General features: G+C 43.8%; 2 protein-coding genes and 1 pseudogene across 3 annotated transcripts; 1 reads left to right on the top strand and 2 right to left on the bottom strand.

The window, feature by feature from the left end:
- Positions 1-504: 504 nt before the first annotated feature.
- Positions 505-801, bottom strand: LOC306969353 (small integral membrane protein 36-like; the record flags this gene model as incomplete). Its single annotated transcript, XM_079564971.1, has 1 exon — positions 505-801. The coding sequence occupies one exon, from the start codon at positions 799-801 to the stop codon at positions 505-507; it is 297 nt and encodes a 98-aa protein (XP_079421097.1).
- A 12,253-nt stretch (positions 802-13,054) lies between these two features.
- LOC306969114 (tripartite motif-containing protein 16-like) lies at positions 13,055-14,674 on the bottom strand (annotated as a pseudogene). Its single transcript has 2 exons — positions 13,980-14,674; positions 13,055-13,710 (listed from the first exon to the last, which is right to left on the bottom strand). The product of its transcript is annotated as a tripartite motif-containing protein 16-like (transcript).
- Positions 14,675-21,996: 7,322 nt separating this feature from the next.
- Positions 21,997-23,599, top strand: spag16 (sperm associated antigen 16; the record flags this gene model as incomplete). The annotated part of the gene is made up of 1 exon (XM_079564716.1): positions 21,997-23,599. The coding sequence occupies one exon, from the start codon at positions 21,997-21,999 to the stop codon at positions 23,584-23,586; it is 1,590 nt and encodes a 529-aa protein (XP_079420842.1). The 3' UTR covers positions 23,587-23,599.
- Positions 23,600-26,863: the final 3,264 nt, after the last annotated feature.

Here is a 26,863-nt window from a genome sequence, read left to right on the forward strand (position 1 = left end):
GAATGTCCCAACCCAAAAATTACATTTCCAACATTTCCTACGGGAATCTCATGACATCATTGTGCTCCTGGAAGGTGGTCATCAAGCAAAAGTATGAAAAAAGAAAATGTCGGGACTTCTTCTCCATGAAAACATTGCTCTTGTGGTGTGTTTGCAGAAGAGAAAGACCGATAATCGGGCCGATATTTGCCCTTTGTTGGCTATAGGATATCGGCTTTGAATAGTGTTCTGGTGATTTGAGTGAACCAGATCCACACAGATGAATATGGAAGTGTTACGTCCTCAGTGAGTGCAGAAAAACCCTGCTACTGACATTGCTTTGCCATGTTAATAAACTTTTCTGATGAACTTTATCTACACAAATGTGAATCGGCGCTAAAATATCGGCATTGCGGTGGAGTTTGTTGTATAAATATAGGCGGGGAAGTTGGAAAACGGTACAAAAATAGTCACTCTTGTATTTACATGAAATCCCCCCCCCCCCCCCCCCCCAGAAGGTCCGGCTCAGACCATGGTGGACTTCTTCTCCCTGAAGTCGTTGTGCTCGTGGTAGGTGGTGATCATGTTGGCCGTGTCCCAGCGGGCCACGGGGGCGGGCGAGCTCTGCATCACCACCAGGCGGATGGGCGACTGGGTGGGGGCCGGGTCGGGCGCGTACTCCTTGGTGGGGTCCTTGCCGCGGCAGTCGTACATGATGCAGGAGATCAGGAAGACCAGCAGCAGCATGACGTAGCTGGCGATGAGGATGCAGAGGTTGAGCGTGACCGGGTCGATCTCCTGGTAGTTCTCCAGAAAACCCATGGCGCCGGGAGCATAGCGCGGGGGGCGTGGCTTCCGCGGCCTGCCCCCGAGACGAGACGAGACGAGACGAGACGAGGAGGGAGAGAGAGAGAGCGCCGCGAGGGCCGGAGGGACTGCAGGAGGAGAGAGAGATGGTCAGAAATCAGCAGTAAATACGACGGTGCGTAATGTTAAGCAATGTGTATGTTTTAACCTCTTAACCCCGACCTGAACCGAGCACATTTTCTCCAGTTTGGCTTTACCCGAATCTAAAAGCTTCTGGAAAATGAGCGCCAAAATAGAGATGACAACGTAGAGACGTCAAGTTACAAAAACGCCATAGAACACTTACAAAAAAGCGGCAAAAAATTGTAAAAAAGCAGAAAAAATGATTTTTAAAAAGCAGAAAAATGGTCAAAAAAGCCAAAAAAATGGTCAAAAAAGCAGAAAAAAAAATGTCAAAAAAGAAGAAAAAAAATGTCCAAAAAAAGCAGAAAAATAGTCAAAAAAGCAGAAAAAAATGTCAAAAAAGAAGAAAAAAATGGTCAAAAAAGCAAAAAAAATGGTAATTAAAACTGAAAAAATGGTCAAAAAAGCAGAAAAAAATGTCAAAAAAGCAGAAAAAAATAGTCAAAAAAGAAAAGAAAAAGAAAAAAAAACAGAAAAAATGATCAAAAGCAGAAAAAAATGGTCAAAAAAGCAGAAAAATATTGCCAAAAAAGCAGAAAACGTGGAAGAGCTTGGCCGCTTCTACCTTCACCCCGTTTGGCCCCATTGAGGAGAGGAGGAGAGGCTAAATACCTACAACATCTTTGGTCGTTTTGCGTGAGCGCACACGTAAAGACCAGACAGGTACACATCAACTCGTCTAAGCTCAGGTAAGAACATATCTCAGTATGGAAAAACAGTGGCCTGTTCCTTTAATGGCCTTGGCTGGGAAAACATCAGGTATAGGGCTTTTAACCTCTTAACCCCCACCTGAACCAAGCACATTTTCTCCAGTTTGGCTTTACCCAAATCTAAAAGCTTTTTGAAAAAAGTGTCAAAATAGCAACAAAATTGAGACAAAAACAAGGATGAAAATGCAACAAAAGAGCGACCAAAAAAGTGACAAAAATGTCAAAAGACAAAAAAAGATCTGTTTAGATGAGTTTTGTAGGTCTCAGCTTTCAAATCAGGCATAACACTGGCCTCTTAGATTTGAGATTTTACATTAGATACAAATTACCACATACGACTATCTCTGAGCTAAATGCTAACTAGGGCTGATACGAATATGAATGATATGGACAAAATGTTATACCTCGATATTCATGCCAGATATCTCGATATCGATACGGTAAACTATGGGTTCGGTGAAAACCAAGCATTTTTCAGCCAAATAAAAACATAATACAGAAAATAGTGCAGTTTTATTGATGAAAATCTGTATTGTTTATATTTGGCTTTTTCGATTTTAATGTTTTGTATGTTCATATCTCGATATCAATACGATTACGATATCTTCAGCCCTAATGCTAACTCAAATTCAGCTACGATTTTGCTTTTTGTGGGGTCAGATGCACAGCCAGTGGCCACTACAAATCATCTTATAATATGTTCATGATCAAGAAACCACAGAAAGTAGATCCTGTAAATGCCATGAAAAGGACAAGACATACCTCGCCACACTTCAGTATTGCAACTGTCTTTCCAATTCATGTGTATGAGGGATGGAACGTCTCAGAGCTACAGGCATTTCTGTGATTTCTATGAGTCTGACAAAGACATCGAAATCAGGTTGTGTTTGCATCGTGCTCCTCTGTCCTGCATATTGTAAACTAAACTGCACAAAATGGGCTTTGACTTGTTGTTACTTGTTCTCCTTTCCAGCGTGACTGATGAATTTCCCACACAGACCTTTCCTAAATTACGAACACTTCCACAAGTCAAAACGCGTTGGTGACGTAAATAAATTGCCGATTCCGAGTGCCAGGGGAAGATTCAGAGTATCACGCTCGCCTTCCAGGGAGACTTGCCCCACGAGCCTTTTGTCTGAGCCCTCGGCCTCTTTTCTTCCAGGAATTAACTCCTTAATTCATCTACTGGAAACTCTTAACATCCTGGTGATCTTCAGACACTCCACATCTCTGCAGAACATTCTCTCTCTGTAAAGAAACAAACTTCTGAAGGTGTTTGTAGCCCGATAGTCCTTGATATCTGCGTGATCTCCCTCCCCCCTGCTTGAAACGTTGCGTGCGTGACTTTGTTTTGTGCAATGAAAGATGCCGAGTTGGTCTTTTGTGGATTCTCATTAAACCAATCGCGTCACGCCAAATCACCGCCGCACGTTTCCAAAAACAGACTGACTGTTTGGAATACACAAAAACAGCCGGGTTTATCTTGTTAAAAGTTCACTTTGAGTTGTGTTTGCGCTCTATAAATAAAGCTGAGACAGTGTTCCCTTCAGTTTTCCCCTTTGTTCTTTCTCATTAAAGCAGTTTCCAAAAACAAAAAAACAGACAGGAATATAATGAGTTGTGGTAACAGACAGACATCCTCAGCTGAAAAGACAAAATCCATTTGACTTTTCCAGGGTTTTGATGTGGATAATCAACCCGGGGTGATCCTAATGTGCATGTTTTGACTGATCAGATCCCAGGAACAAACACCAGTGAAAAGTTGGTGCCGATGACTTTTTTTTCTGAGGTGGTCTGGTAACATTTTTATAGCAGCACAACATAAAGTGAGGAATATTAAATTAAAATGGCAGGTTATTTTACAGCTTCAGGTCATATTTTATGGATGAATAATAAAAAAAAAAATAGCCTTTTGGATAATTCTGAAGCATTTACAGAACTGTTCGATCCTTTCCGTCGTCCCTCTGCGGGTAATACAAGTGTTTATGGGATGATTGGAGGGTCTTTAATCTCCCCCTGGTGTCTCTGGCCAGAAAACCACAATTGCAACTTGACTGCCGGACCGGAGCCACCAATACACACTAATGGAATCACAAAGAAGAAGCTAACAGGCTAAGGAGCAAAGCTAACTGTGGGCTAGCGCCACTAAAACAGTATTTACAGCCAAGTTTCAGTGAAATAAAAATATTTCCATGGTGCAATTGGATGAACAATATCCGTCTCTTCCTTTGTCTTTTCTGTCAGAGTAGTATTTACTTTCAAGGACAATTCATAAGTTAAAAAAAATCGCAACATGCTACGACACCTGCAGTGACGCTTATAGCCTCTAGGGGCATGAGTTACTTAGTACTGCTTTAACGTACAGTGATCCTGTCAAATAAATAAAAAAAAACACTGCCCAGATAGTCTTCCTCATGCCTCCTCAGCCCCCCTGAGTGGGGTGGTACCCGGGGTGGCCCAGCAGAAATCAGAGACGCCACTGGTTGGGATGCTTCAAACATAGCCACATTCACACATATGCCCCGGCAGGCTAAAGTCCTTGTTAAGTCTGGATTTTCTTCCAAAAATCCTGACTTCACAAGGACTTTAGCCTGTTGTGTGAATGTGGATATAGTTAGGTAAGTTAGGAATGAGTTTGGACCAACATTTAATTCAGTGTTTCAGTGTTTTCAGGTATAGGGCTTTTAAAACGCTGCATTTTTAACCCCTTACGAGCCCCACAGAGCAGAGAAAATCAGTCAAATCAAATCTTTTTAGCCTCTTTTTTTATTTACAGTCAATGAAAAAGGGAGCGAGTGAATCAACCTGTCTGTGTCCAAACCAATTGGTAACTTTCCTGAGTCTTTCAGGGGAACTGTCATAGAAATGATTCACAAACTATAGGCTGCAAGTTCATGAGTTTCACACTACCGGGGGAAAAAAATAAAATCAGATTCTTTTAAAACACACTTTCATGTCTTTTCTTATATGCAGTGTATTATTCATTTGTTTATTTAGTATTGGTTGCCAATGTTATTAATCTAATGATTTGCTATAATCTGTTTTGTATATAATCCCTGACTGTTTTGCCTGTGTGTTCTTTCTTTGCTGTTTGTTTCATTGATGCTGTTGTTCTGCGCTTTAAAGGAACAGGCCACCGTTTTAGAAGACTCGATGTGTACCTGTCTGGTCTTTGTGCGTGCGCTCAGTCACGCAAAACGACCAAAGATGTTGTCAGCATTTGGCCTCTCCCAACATATCCCTATAGCTCCAAACGGGGGTGAAGTTGGAAGCTCTTCGACGGGCACAAAGACGTATCAACTCGTCTGAGCTCAGGTAAGAACATATCTCAGTATGGAAAAACGGTGGCCTGTTCCTTTAAACTAGTCTTTTAAAAGTGCTTTATGAATAAAGATTGGTTGAATATGCTTTAAGTCTTTACTTCCTTTGCATTTGTGTTAAGAACATATTCATTTTACTCTTCTACATTTCTAAAAAAAAGCTCCAAAGTCCATGTGTTTTGTTTGTTTTAAAAGCCCAATAATGCTCACTTTATGAACAGCAGGTGGCGCTGTGCAGATGTAAAGTCAAACACCACTGACTCACAACAAGGAAGAAGGTTTGTCCCCGCCGTGTTGCCGTACAGACCCTATTTCTGTGTTTGGTCACTTTCCCCAACACGTTTTAAACACGTTTGTACTTTACTTGAACGCTTGAGTATCTACAACTACCAGCCTACGTCAGTACTTTCACTTAAGCACTGATTTGACAGAGCGTCTTTTACTTGTATTGCAGTATGGAGTACATGTACTTTTACCTTGACCCCCTCTGCTTTTGAAAATACAACATATAACACCTCTGCTCCATCTTTGCAATCTACAATCCCAGCAAGTTCACTCAAAGCAAACAAGTAAAGCAAACACAGCACATCAAGTTCACGCAAAACAAACAAGTAAAGCAAACACAGCACATCAAGTTCACGCAAAGCAAAGTCTCACCTTGTAGCGTCGGCTCGGTCGTTCTTCGCTCAATCCGGCGAGCTCCAGTCGGACGGACCTGGATACGACGGTAAAAATACACTAATCTCTCTCCTCTGTCTCCCTCTCTGCTCTGTCCCGAGTCGCAGCGATCAATGTTCCCCTATAATAACTTAATCCCTGTCCTGTGTTGAAATGTGCGCGGATTTGCGGCGGTTATATCAGGGCGGGCGGAGGAGAGACCCCGGCGGAGCTGAGGCCGGGGGGGGAGAGTGAGGCGGGCGGTGTGGTGCGTAGATGAGAGAGTCCTAATCTTGATTGTGAGTGGGATTATCGAGCCATCTGTCTGACCAGGAGGAGCAGAGCGCGACGGATAAAGCGGCCACTCACGGCTAACGCGCTAACCCGGGCGCAGAGGCTAACGCTCAGCTGCTTTTACTGTGACCGAGAGACCAAACACGACAGGACTTTTACTGCTGTCCTTTTCCCCAAAGGACAGCAGCAAATGTCCTGTTGTTTGGTCGCGTTCGAAGCAGCCACAATTAACAAATGCTGAATTATGAAAATAGTTTAAAGATACAGAGACATGGGGAGGAGTAAAGTGGTTCAACAGCCCATAAAACTGGACAATGCTAACCAGGAAAGCTACGTTAGCTTCATGCTACAAGTGCTAACGTTAGCAACAAGTGCCGTTTTTTGCTTCAACTGGTCAATCTACTGTGAAAAAAATTCCATATGGATCTGATTTTGGCTTGACTTTATTGGTGTGTGATGAATATCTTAATAGTCTGGCAGAAAATGGCTAAAAGGAGAGAAAAATTGTGATGAGAGGTTATCTTCCTGAGCCTTTTCCAGGTTTTCTTTCAATAGTATTGTCCTCTATAAAAGGTATTTAAACATCTGAATATGTAAAAATTACAGATTTTTGTTCATAATTTCTGCTGCTGTTTATTATCTTTCATGTTTTTCATGTTTTTTTCGACATTAAAGCCTTTAGTGTTCAGGAATGTGATGTCATATCGCTAATCATCATGGGATTAGAAGCAATTATAAACTAATGGAGATTTTAAAAGGTAAAAACTGGAGTTATTGTACACATTAAAACACCACAGTGTTAGATGTATTTGCCAGCAGTAACTCAATTGTTCCATGGCTTTTTTTCTCCACTTTTTGAACTGTTTTTAGCTAATATTAGTCTGTGGAAAATATATAAGAGCTGCAAACATGGCGGATTTCCATGTTCACTGTGGATTTTCCCAACATTGAAAGAGCAAGACATTAAATCAAAATGTTATTTGTGATCCAAATTCATTCCTAACTTTTCTCGCATATTTGAAGCATCTCATTTCTTCACTGGATGAGTTTGTGAGCACAACTTCCAGGGTCACTTTTCAGGGCCACTTCCAAAGAAATGCTGGAAAAACTAGCCTGAAAGTTCATAAAATAGATGCACAGTAATTTTGAGGCTACATATTTACATATGTTTACTTATTTATTAAACAAATAAAAATGTAAAAAATAGAATCTCCCGCACACTGTGAACCTAGCAAAAAGTGAGGTTTTATTAACAATGGTTCGGCTCTAGGCCTTCAGGCAAATGTGATTTGAGTGGTAAGGAGCCACCTTAAAAGGGGGGGTGGCCGATAACAAAAAAAATGACTGCATCAAAAAGAAAAGGTACACAGGCCATATGACACCCAATACAGTGCATACACAAATACTCATTACATCAATATCAATCATATACTTTATCTATGTGTATATATATTGATATATTGATGTAATGTGTATGTGTCATGAGGCGACCTCCCCCTTTTAAGGTGGCTCCTTCACTCTATAGCCATTTGCCTGAAGGCCGAGAGCCGAAACATTGATTAATAAAACCTCACATTTTGCAGGATTCACAGTGTGCGGGAGATTCTATTTTTTACATGTTATGAGCTATACCCATGACCTCTCCCACGCACCTGGTGTGAAACAGATGTGTGAAGCACCCGCTCTCATCAATTTATTGAACAAATAACATGTTTATATGGTTACTGAAGATATCCAAAAGCCTCTCATCAAAACTCTTTGTATTTAACCGTTTCACCACCAGAGGGCGGTGTATAGCAACAATGACGGCAGGACAATATCGAGTAGGCTGAAGCTGAGTTTCTTTTCCCCCATGATGTGAATATGAATGTTTTAATGACTGTAAAATGAGCACTGACAGAAAACGACAATGTTCGTTGTTGATTGACATGTTATGGATGTGCATGTTTTTCTTTATGTTCTATTTTAAAAAGCTGTGGCTGCAAACTTAATTGCCCTCCTGGGATAAATAAAGGTTTCTGAATCTGAAATGGATTGTAATGCCATGTTATAATTGAGTGGAGAAAAAGAAGAAGAAAAGGCACATTTGCAAATCGACTTCCTAATTGGTCAGATTCATGTGACACCAAAAGGTCAAAATCTTGTTGAACTTTGTCTAAAATACGAGATGCCTTTGAGTAAACTTCACTGTTCTTAAAGGTGCGTTTTGACCTTTCAGAAACCCTAAAAAAACATCCTGGATCCTGGAGTGTCAAGGGGCCACTGTGATGGAAAGTAAAGGTGTGAGAGTCATCATTGATTCATATAATCATGACTGAAGTGTAAAACCTTCCCTCATGTGAAGGCTGATCAGGGTGGAAGTCAGACATGATGATGGAAATGGAACAACCGCAGCCAGAGTCTCCGGCGCACACGGGTGAAGTGAGGGAAAACTGTTCGACATGAGTGCGTACGAGAGGCAGGGGGGGGGGGCGACATCTGGAGAGGTCAGGGGTCGAGGTGACACACTGGAGCTGTTTTCATGTTTCTGCAGCGGTGACGCAGGACGCTGAGGTCGATTACATCAGGACTCGGTGGGAGAGCTCTGGAGCATCAGAAACAGATGTGATGATGCTTCTCAAACCCGTGGGTTTTTCACAGGGTTGTTACAGTTCGCATGTTCTGCTCATGAATCTCCTGGTTTAATTCTGCCTCTAAAAGGTCCAGGGTTTGACAGGTCAAGTGGAGCTTGTCCTCCCGGCGCTCTCGTGCCCGATGGGATAATGTCTCCTGTAAATCGTTGAGGAAGAGGAGGGACTTGAGCTGTTTGTATCAAAAGCAATTTGTTCATTAAACCAATTAAGGGCTGTGTACAGTTAAACAATACAAGTAGAAGAAGAAGAAGAAGAAGAAGAAGAAGAAGAAACTTTATTTATATAGCACCTCTCACAGATAAAATCACAAAGTGCTTCACAGAGAATCACAGAAAACAATACAGAATTTACATAGGAACAATCACAGCATTGTCAACTAAAAGCTCGTCTGAAAAGCAGCGTCTTCAGCTGCTTTTTGAAGGGATCAACAGAGTCGGCTGTACGCAGCGACAAAGGAAGGTCATTCCACAATTTAGGAGCAACGGCTTCAAAGGACAGATCACCTCTGGTTTTAAAGTGGGTTCTTGGGACAGTGAGGAGGTTCTGGCCCGAGGACCTAAGGGTGCGACCCGAGGAGTAAGGGCACAGCAGGTCAGATACATATCTGGGAGCCTGACCATGCAGCGCTCTAAAAGTCAAAACTAAAATTTTGAATTAAATTCGAAATTTGACGGGGAGCCAGTGCAACGAGGATAAAATGGGAGTAATGTGTGACCGTCTGCTAGTTCCTGTTAAAAGCCGCGCTGCAGCATTTTGAACCATTTGAAGACGATTCAAAGTAGGTTTGTTAAAACAAGTAAAAAGGGAGATACAATAATCTAAACGAGACGAGATAAAAGCATGAATCAACAATTCTAGATCAGAGTTGGATAAAATTGGCCTCAACTTGGCGATGTTTCTCAAATGGAAGAAACAGTTTTTCAGCAGGTGCCTCGAGTGGCTGTCAAGAGACAAAGACTGGTCAAACCAAACACCAAGATTTCTGATGCTCGACTGAACCGAGGAGCCCAGAGAACCAAGGTGGTTTACAATCGAGGGGCTTTTCTGCTCTGGAGCAATAATCAAAGACTCAGTTTTTTAAGAATTTAGCTGAAGGCAGTTTTCATGAAGCCACAACTTTACACTTGAAAGACAATCCATTAACTCTGACAGTCTGTGCATCTCTGACTCCTTAAAAGAAAAGTACAGTTGAATATCATCAGCATAGAGGTGATAAGACACATTTTTAAAACGGCTGATGATTTTTCCAAGAGGGCTAGTGTACAACAACAACAAAAATTGGCCCCAAGACGGATCCCTGAGGGACACCATGCAGCAAAGAGTATAGTAAAGTATGTTATAGAAAAAAGTAGGTGGACAAATCTGGTTCTCAAGGACAAAAATCGTTCAGGCATCGGTATCATAAACCAAGTATTGTGACTATACAGAGTTTAAAAATGTTAAAACCAAGTATTTTCCTCTCCCTACATAGGCAACGTCAGGCCCGGGGGCGAAAACCGGCCCTCCATCATCAAACTCTGGCCCTCGAGATGATTTAGAGAAATATTATGATCCAAATCAGAGGTCAAATAGCAGAGCACACGCTTTTAGGCCATAATCCTAAAAGAATATTCATCTATAGGTAGAAATTACTTAAATCTACTTGGATTAAGAGATTAAATCTAAAATTGGAGTAGATTTGGTGTGGCCTTAGAGCAGATAAAACCTATTCTTGCTTTTTTTCTTAATTGTTTTGTATTATTTTAAGTGAATAATACATAATTTTCACAGTAAAAGTTAATTTGTTTGATTTCCAGAGGGATTTCTATTTGTTCCATTGGCATTAGCATTTTTATCTGATCTTAGATTAGTTCAAACCGACTCAAATTTAACATAAACAACCTTTATTCAAGTAATTTTAAGTAATTTATCTAATTTAAGATGGAACATTTTCCAGTGTATACGATGTACAACACTGGCATATGTAGAAAGTGATGCTTTACTTCAACTGCTTTGACGATGAAGAAAACCGGCCCTCCACCGAGCAAACCTGCCGACCCCTGCCCTACATGTTCCAGCCATGTCCTAAGGTGTAGAATGAGCTCAGACCTGTTCACCACAACTGCCTCTAAAATCCTCACTCAAAAAAACGTAGACCTCTCGGAGACCTCGTGAAGACCATGCGGAAACTGCGCTGAAATCAAACCTGTTCATTTTCACTGAGATTACCTTATCTCCAGGGGACGTATCGGAGACATCGCCGTGACCAGTCTCCAGCTAGTCTCCAGGCCGGTGTGATAGGCCCTTTAGTTTTCCCATCTCTGTGGCACATGGAGTCATGCAGCTGGAGAGCTCAGGAACCTGCTGAGGAACATCGGGCCGACCTCGTGACTCACTGTGAGGTCTCCTCGGATAAGACGCAGTCGCACAGGGTGAGGTCATAATGAATTTGACACATACAAAATCCATCCATCCTTTTTCTTCCACGTTTCCGTTTTCGGGTCGTGGGGGCCGCTGTTGGACCTGCCCAAATCACACTGCACCAGCCCCTATGGCTCCTCCTGCAGGTGGTGGGTCCACAGAAGGACGGCCTCACGATTAAACAGGCCTGTTGGTCTCTCAAAAGGGGCTTCTGAACTGCTCTCTGTTTGACCCGTCACCAGAGACCTGTTTGCCCTGGGAGACCCTACAGGGGCACGAAACCCCCGACACCAGAGCTCCAGGATCATTCAGGTGCTCAAACCCCTCCACCACATTAAGACAGCGGTTCCAGGAGGGGCACATCCCCTAAAATTAAAAAGCAAAAAAATATTAAGGCCTTAAAGAGGGGGTATTATGCTTTTTTCAATCACATAGCACCAGTCTATATCACACTACAATGATGACCAAACCTTCCGTTGGTCTGTAAATGCAGTAAATTAGAATAACTGCCTTGTATAAAATTGCTCTCTCAAAATGGCTGTAGTGAATGTCTTGAAATAGGCCTCTGTCTCTTTAAGAACCTCTGAGCCTTTAGACACGCCCCCTCCACACGCTGTCTGTGGCATCAGTGGGGAGGGGGTTCTGCTGAGGAGCAGTGGTTGGTTACTCGGCTGGTGACGAAAGCTCGGAGGCGTCTCCAGGAGGTGGGGGCGTTCCTAGGAGGACTCAGGCAAACCTATCCCTAAAATGGCCGCCATCAGAGTTTTTACAGGTTACTCAAAAATACGTGATTGTGCCAAGGCAACACTTCAGGCATGTTTTTAATGAGGGAATGACATAAAAACATGATGTAAAGCTTGAAAAAGTCGATTTTGCATAATACCCCCCCTTTAAAGCCACAGTGCGTAATATTTTTTATTCTTCTGTTGCAGCAAAACAAAAAATTGCTCCTAATGACCAGCTCGACACAAAATCTAATTGTTCCTCATTCATCTGTGGAATATTTGAACAAACCTTTTGTGTTTGTGAACATGAACATATCTTAACTTGGCATAAAAATGGCTAAAATTATTATATCTGACTCGCTGCTGCCTGCTTTAGTAAGTTATTTAGTGAGTTCAAGCCTTTGAAGCTTCATTTTCTTTTTTTCTCTTTTGATCCAATGAGAAAGTAGTTCTGGCTCAGGCTTGGTCGAGTCCAGGACTGTGGTAGGATTTTATTTATCAGACTCTCCCAGACCCCGGCTCCCGCTGACCCGCCGGCGCTCACTTCAGCGTCTGCAGTGATTTGTGGAGCCCGAGTTTAGCCGCGCTGCCTTCGGGAACAAACGGGCCCCCCTTCTGTGCGTCTGTCACCGCGGCTCACGGGACAGACGGGCGCCGGCACCAGGCTGATCAGCCGCGCAGATACAAAACAATGTGACCCAGCCCCATCCTCCACAAACACATCCTTCACTGGGACAGGTCTTCCTCTGCCCCCTCTGTGCCCCCTCAGAGTAAATCACCTGTCTGTCCCACGGAGATCGAACCGCTCGAGGTAAACAAGGGGACGGCATCGCCAGGACATGTGAGTGAATGCAGTGTGTGTGTGTGTGTTCTTGTAATTACAACATTGTGAGGACATTTCTGAAATTATTTGAAGGATTGTTTGAGGGTCAAGATGTGGTTTTAGGGTTAGGATTAAGGCTAAGATTAGGGGTTAGGATCTGGGTAATACATTATGTCTATGAGTATCCTCACAAAGATAGCATTACAAACATGTGTGCGTGTGTGTGTTCTTGTAATTGCGACATTGTGAGGACATTTTTGAAAAGTGAGGACATTTTGGGTGGTCCTCACTTATTTGAAGGGCTGTTTGAGGGTCAGGATGTGGTTTTGGGGATTAGGGTTAGAATTTAGATTAAGTTTAGGGCTAGGATTAAGGTTAGGTCAGGGGCTTAGGGTTCATGGTTAGGGTCTGGGTAATACATTATGTCTGTGAGTGTCCTCACTAAGATAGCAGTACAAGTTGGTGTGTGTGTTTCTTGTACATCTCACACTGTGAGATGGCCACAGTGTGAGATGGAAAGCTGCTACTTTAGTTTGGGAAAATGTGCCGTGTTTCCAAAGCTCCACCATTTAAACCCGACTCCAGCGTAGAGCAGCAGAGTGAACCTGGTCTGGACTCTGTGGAGCAGGGTCATGGTTTGGTTCTGAACGCTGTAAAATGACAGAGCCCCTGCACCGTGGTCCAGGTAAACCCCGATTCTGGACGAGAACGGACCAGAGACATCAGACTCAACGGAGTTAAAATAAAATGAATGACTGTTTTTCCTTTTGTCGCAGCGTAAGGCCCAGGATTTATCACTGTTTCCAAATCTACTTATATCAGAGCCTTTCCTCTGAATGTCTCCGTATGAAACTGCAACACCAACCCAAGTCCCGCTCCACTCCACCTCCCAGTAACAGCGGCCCGTCAGACTCTCTCTGCTCAGGGCCTGATTCTGCTGACTGAACCTGTCCTGATGATCAGGATAGCTCTGAGCTTCACTCGTTACTGTTGCTCTTCTGTTTCAGACGTGTGTGTGCTGAGTTTGTGTCCAGAGTGAGCTCTGTCGAGTACTGTAAGAAGTCCTCTCTGGTGGTGGGTTCAGCTGGTGGTCCACCCAGAGCCAGTGTGACGTTGGTGGGTTCAGATGGTGGTCCTCTCAGAGCCGATGTGATGTTGGTGGGTTCAGATGGTGGTCCTCTCAGAGCCAGTGAGACGTTGGTGGGTTCAGATGGTGTTCCTCTCAGAGCCAGTGTGACGTTGGTGGGTTCAGATGGTGTTCCTCCCAGAGCCAGTGTGACGTTGGTTGGTTCAGATGGTGTTCCTCCCAGAGCCAGTGTGACGTTGGTTGGTTCAGATGGTGTTCCTCCCAGAGCCAGTGTGACGTTGGTTGGTTCAGATGGTGGTCCTCTCAGAGCCAGTGTGACGTTGGTTGGTTCAGATGGTGGTCCTCTCAGAGCCAGTGTGACGTTGGTTGGTTCAGATGGTGCTCCTCTGCTGCCTGGGCAGAGCGGCTGATGTCCTGGGCCTCCTGCTGGAGCCTCTTCAGGTCTGTCTCTTTGAGCTGGAGGCTCTGGAGCAGCTCCTGCCTCTGGGCTCTCTCCAAGGCTGACACCATGTCATGGCCCTTGTGTTGGTCCACAGAGCAGAGGTAGCAGATGAGCTGCTGGTCAGTGCGGCAGAACATCTTCCTCACTTCGTTGTGTTGAGAGCAGATGTTTTCCTGCAGTTTGTCAGAGGGCGCCACCAGCTGGTGTTTCTGAAGCGCTGCGTCATAATGAGGCTGGAGGTGGCCCTCACAGTAGGAGGCCACACACTGCAGACAGGACTTGACGGCCTTCAGCTTCCTCCCAGTGCAGACGTCACAGGGCACATCCTGAGCTCCAGCATAGCAGCGGTCAGCAGGGGGCGCTGTGAGGCCTTGCTTCTTCAGCTGCTCCACTAAACCTGCCAACATGATGTTTTTGGCCAGCACTGGCCTGGAGCTGAAGCTCTCTCTGCATTCAGGACAGCTGTAAACAGGCTTCCCGTCCTCTTGGTCCCAGTGGTTTTTCACACACCTCAGGCAGTAGCTGTGTCCACAGGGAAGAGTCCCGGGATCCTTCAGGAAGTCCAAACAGATGGGACAGGTCAGGTTGTGTTGGTCCAGGGCTTTCTGCGCCATTTCTCTCTCGAGTCTGACTTTAGAGAGTGTGTGAGTCTGACTATAGAGAGTGTGTGAGTCTGACTTTAGAGAGTGTGTGAGTCTGACTATAGAGAGTGTGTGAGTCTGACTTTAGAGAGTGTGTGAGTCTGACTATAGAGAGTGTGTGAGTCTGACTTTAGAGAGTGTGTGAGTCTGACTATAGAGAGTGTGTGAGTCTGACTATAGAGAGTGTGTGAGTCTGACTATAGAGAGTGTGTGAGTCTGACTATAGAGAGTGTGTGAGTCTGATTTTAGAGAGTGTGTGAGTCTGACTTTAGAGAGTGTGTGAGTCTGACTATAGAGAGTGTGTGAGTCTGATTTTAGAGAGTGTGTGAGTCTGACTATAGAGAGTGTGTGAGTCTGATTTTAGAGAGTGTGTGAGTCTGACTATAGAGAGTGTGTGAGTCTGACTTTAGAGAGTGTGTGAGTGTGTGTGAGGAGGAACCAGGACGTTCAGAGCAAGGCTGAGTTCGACAGAGGGAGGGGCAGAAACCTGGTTAGTCACCACTTAAACATGTTTAGGTTACATATGTGTGTGTTAGATAATAGAGTTTAGGTAAAGTCTATGTGAAAAGTACAGCTTGTATCTGAGATCACTGCAGAAAACTTTGACCAATGTCCAACAACTGACAGATCGACTAGTGGTGAAAAGTCACTTTTAAATGAACGATGAACTTTAGAAACGTGAAGAGTTTTCAGGCGACACTTGACAACAGAGCCAAGTGTCACAGAGAGAAGTATTTAAAGTAGACAGAGGGGTTGGTTCAGATGCCTTCAGAAAAGTACAATGGAAACACGTGACAAAGCTGTGCACAACTTGAATCAAAGTCAGAAACCTATGTTTACTTTGAGTATTGGGACTTTGGGACTTGGAATGAGCTCATCCTGGAGAAATCATGAATCAACACAAGGAACCAAACTGAGCTGCTTCTTTACAGATACAAACTGAAGCATAAGGATCTGATTTGATAGTTGAGCATTGAGTGTGATCATTCAGAATAAGATTTTCACAATAAAAGCATTATAAAAAAGACTAATTGGGGATTCTCACAATAAAAGTGCCATAATAAATGTAATTGGGGATTTTCACAATAAAAGCATTGTAACAAAAACGTTTTTCACAATAAAAACACTATAATAAAGTAATAGGGGATTTTCACAATAAAGGCACTGTAATCAGACTAAATGACGATTTTTACAGTAAAAGCACTGTAATAATAAAGGATTTTCACATTAAAAAACACTACAATGAAAGTAATAGGGGATTTTCATAATAAAAAACACTATAATGAAAGTAATAGGGGATTTTCACAATAAAGGCACTGTAATCAGACTAAATTATTTTTACAATGAAAGCACTATAATAACACTAATTTGGGATTTCACAATGTTTTCTGTAGCGTCTGCAGCAGCATTATTCCACAGTTAATTGCAAAAGTTCCTCTATCCTGAAATGTCTGTCACAGCAGAGGAAACGTCTGAAAGATTATTTTGACACTTTTTCAAAAAGCTTTTAGATTTGGGTAAAGGCAAACTGGAAAAAGGTGCTTTGTTCAGGTGGGAGTTACGAGGTTAAAGGGACTATTTCCCCTTATTTTCATGTCTTCAGTGAGAATCACACAGAGTAAAACTGTAATGCTAATCCAGCATTGCCTCATAACAAAATAAAAGCTTGCATTTATTGAGTGAAATGTTCCGCAGTGTTGCTTTAAAGCGCTCCCCGTCGCTTTAAAGTGTTGCATAAGGCCCCTCTGTGACTTCATGGAACGGCCCCAGACAAAAAGCTCACGTTACCCCTCCCCACCTCCCTCGCCCCCATAACCCCTCACCTCCCTCCTGTCCCGGGACGCCTCTGCGTAACCAGACCGGCCCCACACACTCACTGAACTGCTGAACTCCTGCTCCGCTCAGTGAGAAACTCCAAACGTCCGCAAATATTTACACTCCCACATTGTCCTCCGGGGTTTTTGTCAACATAAATAAAAGCTCCCGACTCGATCCGATTACCCCCTCGTTATGTAAAGCCTGCTCCTCTCACCGTCCCGGGGCAGGTGCAGGAGGAAGGAGGGCAAGTAGGGTCAAAAAACAGCCGTCAATTTACTGTCCTGGGCAGATATATGAAAAACTGAAATACTATTAATTTTTTTTTCTCCCAAAATGAGTGCTAATTAAGATGAGCCCTGAAAAAGATATATCATAGCTGTGTAATTATTTTTTGGCCTTGAAAAGTGGACCGTTTGTCCCTTGATCCAATTTTCATCCATATTCATATTTCATCCATAATCACAAGAAATAATTAATTTGTTTAAATGTATTCATTGTCAAATAAAATATATTTTTTGCAAAAATATTCCTGCCTCTCAGGGTCTGCATCATTTCCATCACACGTTGTGGACTCCAACATTATGAATTAGTTTTAACACTTAAAGTGCACATGGCAGGATTTAATACTTTTGAAAATATGATTTATTTAGACAAAACATCTGCTTCATTGCTATTCCATTGAAGAAATGTTGGGTAGAAAAGTTATTTTTGTTTGAATTTTTAAGTTGCTGACAGGAAGTGTCATAGATAAAGGTAAACTTCCATAGCAGTTTGACTCACTCATTAACACAGGGGTGCCAAAACTTTTTGTCTCCGAGGGCCAAAATGAAAAAGTGCCTGTGAGTCGTGGGCCAAACACGGCGATGTCAAGCACGAAAAACACATTTAACTGCAAATTAGAAAGCTACTTTATTCTATTTACTTTTTATTTTTTCAATAGCCCACATTTGCATGTGATTTTATCTATGCAAATAACATGCTATATCAAAACAAATGGTAACTATAGCAAAAGCCTAGTTTTAGTAGAACAAAACCAACAATTGTAGCAATATAGTGCAACATTTTTTGTTGTTGAAAATTGTCAGTTCAGCATCAATTCTTTTATAAGTCAATTTTTAACATATACTGTTGTTGACGTCAACAACCTTTGCAATAAAAGTTGGAAAACTGTGAAAGTTTCAGCTACAACGCTCTGTGATTGATAAATACCAAGACACCACAACAGTGTTTCCTTAACTTTGCGAAAGGAGTGAAACAGCGCCCCCAATTTGACCCTGGTGGTCAAAAAGTGTACTGCATCCATATTTACCATGAGAATGAATGGAAGAGAGTTGGTATGAATCACATGCAGCGCAAAAGTAGCTCACTCTCTGGCGGGCTAACAGAATTGTTTCGGCGGGCCAAATTTGGCCCGCGGGCCCCACTTTGGGCACCCCTGCATTAACATAACATGGTTGTCACTGCAATTGTTGTATCTATGTATGTCACTTCCTGTCAGTGTCCAACAAGGAAGTGAAACTCTAAACAAAAAATAAAACTAAAGAAAACTGGGTAAAAGTTAAGCAAAATCTTTAATATAATTTTGTTATTTATGTTTCAGCAAAAAATGTGTCTCATATTCACCTTATTCCCCGCCCACTTTTGGCTCATTTTGCGTTGTCTCGGCACTTCCGTTGTACAGACACTTCTGGTCGAGCGCGAAACCCGTTCATTTAAACGGAGAACGAGGGACAATATTCTCCGCTCAAATCTGATGTTCAGTCGATTGATTTGTGTAAAATGGCCAATGTTCATTTACGTTTCTCTGCACGGCCTGAAATCGGCTTTGTTTTCGTAATTGATTTTATCTGGACTTCTCCAGCCCCATGTTAACTGATAGGAGAAAAGGGGCGGGCACAATTCATGGCGGCGCCCACGCGAGCCTCCGGAATAAGGTGAATAGTTCATATGAACTTTTAAGTACATGCAGATAACAGAGGTTGACATCTCACAGGGAAGAAAAAGGAAAAGTTCGGGAATTCAAGACAAAATAAACTTTTGGTCGTCATTTCCAAACACTCATATTTCTTTTGAATTTGCAGATATTGAGAGAAAAAACTTTTTTCAGTTGGTGTATTTTGAGTATTTGAGTTGCTGAAGCTGAGCTAAACTTGCTGACGCATTTGGAGATTATAAAAATAAAGATTCCCATCAGTCTGAATCAGCCCACATGTTCTCCCTGTGTCTGTGTAGGTTTCCTCCAGCTACTCCGGTTTCCCCTACCACCCAAAACACGTGCAATAGGATGGTGGAGCGAGTCACACTTCTGTCTGTCCGCCCCAGGGGAAACTGAAACTACAGAAGTTTCTCACCACCACCATAAACCTTCAGTGCAGTTCGACCCCCTGACCCATCCTCAGGCTTTAGGGCTGGGCTGACCACTCTGAGGGCGGGGCATGTGGACATTTGTATAACATCCACATTTGCTCTTCCTTCCTTCCTCTCCTCCAGCTGTTTGAGTTTCTCCGTTTGATTCTGTTTGTGCCGGCGCCTCCCTGAGCTTCCTCTGATCGGGACGCTTCACACGGGGCGAGCTCTGAGGCCACGGATCAGCCCAAATCAGAGGTTTATTATTGTATTCCAGCATATGTAACCTACTACTTTACCTCATCTGGACAGAGCAGTGAATGTGAGTCAGTTCTTTTTATTTGCCTTTAGCTTCTTTGAGTCTATGCAAGTATTTGAGGACTTTAGATGCAGTTTTACTCTCATTAACCAAAAGAAAATCACAAACAAACACAGTCACACGCTCTAGTATTTCGTTGGCCCGCCTTCAGCGTCTACATTGTTTGGATAAAAGACGTCCGCGGCGTCGTCAGGTTTACTGTTCGCTGTTGCATTAGTGATTGATGACTTTCCTTTCAAAGTCATCCCGGGCCAGAGAATGAAGGCCTGGGAGTCGGATGTGGCCCCCGGGCCTGGCGTTGCTTTCTGAGTGACTGTTCTCATTGTCTGGCTGACGTCAGCAGAGCGAGCGGTCTGTTCTGTCCTCGAACGCATCACACAAACACCACACGCCCAAAACTCCGAGGGCGACTTCATGTCACGGACACGGGGTTTTCGCCTCACGTTTCTCTTTCTTTCCTTTTTTTTTTTCAACAATATTTTTATTGAGTTTTCTCAAAAAGCAAGAATTGTTTTACAGGCTTTGACAGAAGTACAAAATGTATCAAAGTATTCATAATAATATATAAGTATATAGAGGGATACAAAACAGTGGCAGCCCGACCCATGCAAATCGAACCCCGCCAAAAGTGCAATAATAAGAATTATAAAAATAATAATCATCATAAAAAAAATTAAAAGAATTAAAAAAAAAATAAAAATAAATAAATAAATAAATAAATAAATAAATAAATAAATAAATAAATAAATAAATAAATAAATAAATAAATAAATAAATAAATAAATAAATAAAATAAAATAAAATAAAATAAAATAAAATAAAATAAAATAAAATAAAATAAAATAAAATAAAATAAAATAAATAATAATAAAATCACTCCAAAACTCCAAATGCTATGCAATGATCCTGAAGTTACAAATCTCCACTTTCCATCAACACATGACAGATCCACCCTTTCCAAGTAAGTAATAAAAGGTTGCCAAATCTGATTAAAGGATTCCCCTTTACCTAATATAGGTTATTTTTTCAATGCTAGAGCTGATGCTATTTCTCGTACCCAATGCCCTACTTTTGGACACTCAGAAAAGTGTTATTAAACGTTTAGCGTGAAGTAGATCAAAATTGACAAGAGTCTTAGCATTTTTCAGGTATAAAAATATCTGTTGGATAAATTCCTAATATAAACAGTCTGTGATTTCTTTGTATTGTAATGTTTAGCATAGTATTAATAGCCTGTCCAATGCTCCTCCAGAATTCCTGTAGTTTCTCACATTCCTACATGCAGTGGGTACTTTTGCATTACTGCACTTTACACATGTATCTGGGATATTATTGACAGGAGATATATATGTACGCATTATCCAGTTGACCTGTAAGAGATCGTGTATTTACAGTTACTGAAATGTCCTCCCTAAGATCCTCGTTTCTCTTTCTCTGTAATAGTACATTTGATGTCCCAGCTGTGATGATTGGTCTCCAGATATAGTGAAATAACACGTAATTGTGAGACATTAAAGGCACCACACCTGATTTTTCTTTGGTTACACACGATGAAAGAGAGCAAGTACTTTGTATTGTTAGTTTTGGTCTAAACTCAGTCTTAACTTTGCAGACACATCCAAATTCTTAACAGGAATGACTTTATAAACTGTGATCCATAATCTACTCATTATGTGGATCTATGATGGTTTGACTCGGCTCCTCTTTGCTCCAGTCCACAAGCCACAGGTGACCAGTAGAAAAACACGAGTCAGTCTGTGTTTTTGGACTGACAGGTTTTTCTGCTTCAGTCCCGTTACGTCTGAAGAATAATGGTGCGTTCCACTTGATCTCGGAAGTCGGAATTTCCGAGCTCCGACTTGGAAATTTCAACTGGAACCCTCTACAACTCCGTAATTCTGACTCGGAAACTCGGGACAGAATCAGCTCCCCCGAGAAGGAGCACCTGCGCCCCACATGACATGTACTGCATGTAAAGCTTCAATAAACCGCGTTATTTAGCAGATCTTTCCCAAATAAACTTGCTAGATGTCAATGCGAAATGGATAAGCTTCACTGCTCTGTTGCTAGCGTCGTATTGTTAACGGTAAAAACAAAAACATTTAACTACTAGTGCTAAATTATCACTATTTACAACAATTATAAAAAATATTACAATGAAGTTTATCTGTAAACTGAATATGATGCTCGAATATGAGCAACAAAGTTGTAACTTTTACCTCCGATGTTTCCGACCTGGACAACTGGAACGCTACAACTCCGAGATAACGTTTTATCCTGGTTGGATTTTCCTCACACAGGCCTGGAGGATGAATTGCGCCGTTTTCACAGACCTGAGTCGACCCATGTGGACGCTCACATTTACTGAGCTGCTTCAAAGAAAGAAAGTTTCTGAAAACAGAAGTGTTTTGTCTTCGTGTGGAAAAGCCTAAATTGCAACAAAACTAGAGCCTTCAAGTTCATGAAGGTGATGCGGATGCTTTGTTATTCTATGCATAGTTTTTTCTCCACAATTATCTTGGTTTATTGTTTAGCTTTTGAGACACCAAATTGAAATGGTTTGCTCACTTAAAATCCCCACTTTTCAACATAGAAAATACATGAACACAAACAAACTAAATAAGTAAAGTTTATGTAGAAAGTTCTTTTCACAGATAAAAACCACAAAGTGCTCGACATAACAGGGAACAATGACCAACGAGCTTCCCCAGTTCACTTGAACGCAGCATGACCACACTCCAACAGTTAGCATCATGTTGCTAGGCAACAGCCCAGAGCCAAACAGAGGTAACTTCTGTTAAACGACAGAGACATGAGCGAGGAGCAGGGTCTGACCCGGGACCAGGGCGTCCGTGAGCAGCCGCAGGAGCAGCCGCAGGCTGTGGGTCAGATTACAGAGACTGTGGACGACTTTCTGAGGAACTTCCTGCTGAGACTCGGTCTGGTCCGGACTCTGGACCACTTCCAAAGAGAGTGGTACCAGATCGATAGAGGATTTGTCCCGGATGTGCTGACACAGCGCTTTCTCATCCAATCAGAGCTGGAGCAGGTGCGTGTGGAGGCGGAGCTTCTGCGGCGGCGCGTCCTGGGCCTGAGCCGGACTCTGGTGGTTCTGGAGCGTGAGCGGGACTTCTACAGTGATGGCAGTTCACAGGTGGAGGACCAGAAGAGGGCGCTGCAGGACGACCTGGCGCGGCTGAGCGAGCACCGCGGGCGCCTGGACTCCACACTGACCACACTCACCCGGGGCCACGAGACCGCGCTGAGGACCCGCACTCTGACCCAGATCCAGAGCCGGACTCAGGCCGAGATCCAGGAGGAGGATGTCCGAGAGTCCAGTCAGAGAGAAACGCGGCGCCGACAGACGACGGATCAAAGTCAGTCCGTGAGGAGCAGCGTCAGGACCGGCCGCGCAGAGAGAAACAAAACAAAGCTCCAACAGAACCAGAGCTGCACCAAAGAAGACACGTGTGAAACAGGCCCCGCCCACTTCACCCTGACGTGTCCAATCAGAGCTCACCACCAGCCGATCAGCAACATCGAGGTCCATCCAATCAGACGCCTCCTCGCCACGAGCAGCGACGACCGCAGCTGGCGGCTGTGGGCGCTGCCGACCGAGCCGGAGCCGGTAGCGGCGCTGCTGCTCTCCGGAGAGGGCCACTCTGATTGGCTGACGAGCTGCAGCTTCAGTCCGGACGGAGACAAACTCGCCACGACCAGCGGCGACTCCACGGTTGGCGTGTGGGACCTGGGCCGCGGCCTCTGCCTCCTGTCGCTGCGCGGACACCTCAGCGCCACCTGGGGGTGCTCTTTCTCCCGCTCCGGGCGCTCCCTGGCCTCCGCCTCCTCCGACCGGACCGTACGCCTGTGGGACGCGGAGACCGGGCGCTCCCTCGCCGTGCTGCGTCGCCATGGAAACGTGGTCAGCTCGGTGCGCTTCCTGCCGAGCTGCGATCACCTCCTGCTGAGCTCCAGCCGCGACCGCACGCTGCTGCTGTGGGACGAGAGAGTGGGCACCTGCGCCGCCGCCATAACAGGCCACGCCCACCCCGTGGAGCACTGCACCGCGGACACGCCGGGGCGCGTGGCCGCCTCCTGCGACGCCGGCGGGGACGTCAAACTCTGGGACATGCGCTCGCTTCGCTCTGCGCTCTTCTCCGCCCCCACCTCGCCGTCAGGAGCCAATCAGGTGAGCCTCTGCCCCGCGGGGACAGGAAGTGAGGAGGTCGCTGTTGCCGGGGGCGACGGGCTGGTGCGCCTCCTGCGGCCGAGCTCGGGTCATGTGGCTGAAGTGGGCGGGCACCAGGGGCCGGTGTGCAGTGTGCGCTTCGACCACCAGGGGGAGGCTCTGCTGTCGGCCGGAGCAGACGGGCTCGTTCAAGTCTGGAGGCGGAGCCAGTGAAGAAACCTATGAATATGAAAATTGAATAAAAGATTTTTGATCATTGAAAGTAATATGTTTGTGTGAGTGCTTGGTCCAGGTTGTGGTGCTGCCCCCTGCTGCCCTGACTGAATCCTTCATCATTATTGGCCTCTACTGACTGTGAAAACAGTGGAGCACAGCTGCCTCATTAACATGCATGACGTCACTCATTAATATGCATGAGGTCCTCCAAAATATAGCGATATCAGAAAAAATATAAAATAAAACGGTATTGTATCGTCCCGCAAAATATCGCGATACATCGGAAAATCGATTTTAAACGTTTTGCATGGTTTAATTGTAAATGCTAATAACATTTTACAGGAGGGGGTCCCGGGGTCACGGCCTGAAAAGTTTGTGAACCCCCTGTTAGATGATGAAAATACACTTCCTGGCCGAAAAAAACTGGGTCAGGTCTAGGTTGATGGCTCGGGCGTATTCCAAGATGGCATTGTGAAAGAGCAGTTCAGGAAGCATGAGATACAGAAGGGGGCGTGGTCTCGCCGAGGGGGGAAAACAGAATCTTTTGAGAAACACAATTTTTAACTCTATTTAACCATTTTCTGGTGAAATATGAACTTATTTACCACCCATGAATAAAGCCAAGTCTAAATCGGGCCCACATGGATGTTTATTCACAGCAGATTGTAGAAGTAGAAGCGAAAAAATGGCAGTTGCAGCTAGCGTTAGCACTAGCACGATGCTAACATGTAGCATCATGTTAGCATTCTCTGTCTTTTTAATGTATTTATGGGCTGTTGAACCACTTTGCTCCTCCCCATGTCTTTGTATCTTTATTTAGTAGAAAACTATATTCATAATTCAACATTTGTTAAAGTAGTTTTTGAATAATTTGAGAAAGTTTAGATTTTTCTCCAAATTGTTTTCCCCCTTTACTGTTTTCAAACATGACCATATATGGGCGATTATAGAGATGGCGTCTGTATCTAATGGATCAGCCGCCACAGAGTCCATGTCTTAACCCCACTGAGGATGTTTGAGATGTGCTGGAGGAGGCTTTGCAAAGTGGTCTCACTCTCCCATCATCTGGTAAGACGGTCCGGTCATCAGTGATAAAGTTTATGGGATCATTTTCTGGGTGAAAAACAAAGACGTAAATGCACTAAATGCTAAGTGACAATTGATTTATGTTCTGATGCATATGTGGGGCCATAAATATCTGTATCAGTGTTTCAGTCAGATGGTTTTTCGCGCTTTGACCTAAAATAAACCTGTGCAACATTGAGGCGAAGTCCAATAGAAAGTGTCTTAAACCTTTTCCACAGAGCAGAATAACAAAACTCCAGCCGGCCTCCGCGGACAGACCCTCGTGTGTGAGCTCATGGCCGCCATGCCGTGCGGAGAGCGGCACTTCTGGATCTGATTTACAGAGAGAAAACCCGGATCCGCCCAATGGAAATAAATCAGAGGCCGTTTTAATCAGCTGAGTTTATACAGACCACGCCCTGCTGTCGGTCTCTCACGCAGCTCCCCGTCCTGCAGACCGAGAAACCCAGACTTTCCAAACATTCGAACAACGCACGAACCGGCCGCACGCTTTACAACATCCACAAACAAAGCACTCCTTTAGAAGCAGCCGATGTGTTTTAGTAAAAATGTGATTAGAGAGTCTTTGTCACTGGGACTGCGGCATTTTGTTTGAGGAATCTTACCAGACTCTCTTGTTTTCAGTGAATGACAGAAGGAGAGTTGTTACACTTCACAAAAAGCTCAAACCCTTCACTTGAAATAGACTCTTCCTTCTTTATAAATAAATAAATACATTGTTTTTCACCGTCAAAAACAGGAAAATCGTCTGTGACAGTGAGTTGGTCGTCCCTATTGTTTTAATGTTTTTTTTTGTTAACATGAATAGAGATAAGAATGTGTAACTTTTTGTTGCCTGTGGAGATAAAAACACATATAGTTTTATCTTTCTCAGCGATGACTGACTGACTGACTGACTCCCTCTTATTTATCTAATAGGTTCCATTTACATGACATCACAATATTCTAAAGAGCCTAATATAGTTCTTCAATTATTCTTTAAGTTCTCCAATTGTTTTTCAACACCTATTTGCGGGGCCGGCAAGAGAGTTTGTACCCAGGGCCCAGGATTTGGTGCTACGCCCCTGGGAGCAGCTGAAAATGCAGATTTCTAGTCTTAGTTTATCACTAATTTCTCTGTGATTCCTGGGCTGATTCACATGAAGCAGACACCGTCACAAGGTGCAAAGTCCTCTGACCCAGCACATATGAACTATGGTCTAATTATTTCATCATAAAGGCGTCCAAAAGTGGCGTGATGTTGGTCAGTAGAAAAGATTTTCAGCCATAAGATGAATATGTCACATCAAACAATGATCATGGAAAACATTTGGACATTTTCTTCCTTTTTCCTCCACATGATCTTCTTCTTCTTTGACTGCGCTACATGTAAATATTCCCTTCACAGACGTAAAAGCATAATTGGCGGTGGTCCGGAGCTCCGTGAGAGTGATTAGCCGTCTCCACAGCTGACCTCTCTCTCGTCGCTTCCTCCCTGATCCGGGTTTGACGTCACCCAGACCCCGGAGCCGTCGGGTCCACTCAGTCCAGGCCAGACCGGAGCTGCTGAAGTCCCAGCTGAACCGGATCAGAGTCCCGCTGAGTCAGAAATGTGCAGTCGCCGAACAGAGGGATTTCACGCTCGATTTCAGGCGAGAGGAAGTGTCCCGCCGACTTAAAGACATCTGGAACTTCTCCGAGCCTCACATGACCAGCGAGGGGGCCCGGCCGCCGCCCCCCGAACCCCTCACTTACAAATCACAAGTGTTTTATTTCACTTTGAGGAATAAAACTGAGGACTGTGCAGTTAAAACTTTAAAGGTCCTATATCATGCAAAATCGACTTTTTGGAGCTTTTAGCCATGTTGTTATGCTATTTCCTTATCAAAAACACCCCCAGAGTGGTTTGTGGCTTCATTCACGCAGCTCTCAGTAATCCTCCTGAATCCTGCTCTCTGAGCAGCTGCTCCTCCCTCTCCTGGTGAACGGCTGAGTGTTCAGTTGTGTCGTAACAGCGGAACGGAAGTGCTCAACGTCTGTAATGTAATGTCTTAATTCTATGCTTACGGCCTGATTTTAATTTGTAAAACAGCTTTTTCATTATTTCTGTCGTAAGAGAGAAACAAAGAGTAAAAAAAGAAAAAAAAAAAAAAAGAAAAAAAAAAAAAAAAAAGGATGTGCCCGAGGTGCTTCCAGGTCAGCTGTGGCC

The sequence above is a fragment of the Gobius niger genome, assembly GCF_951799975.1.
Source record: "Gobius niger genome assembly, chromosome: 10".
Lineage (NCBI taxonomy): Eukaryota > Metazoa > Chordata > Actinopteri > Gobiiformes > Gobiidae > Gobius > Gobius niger.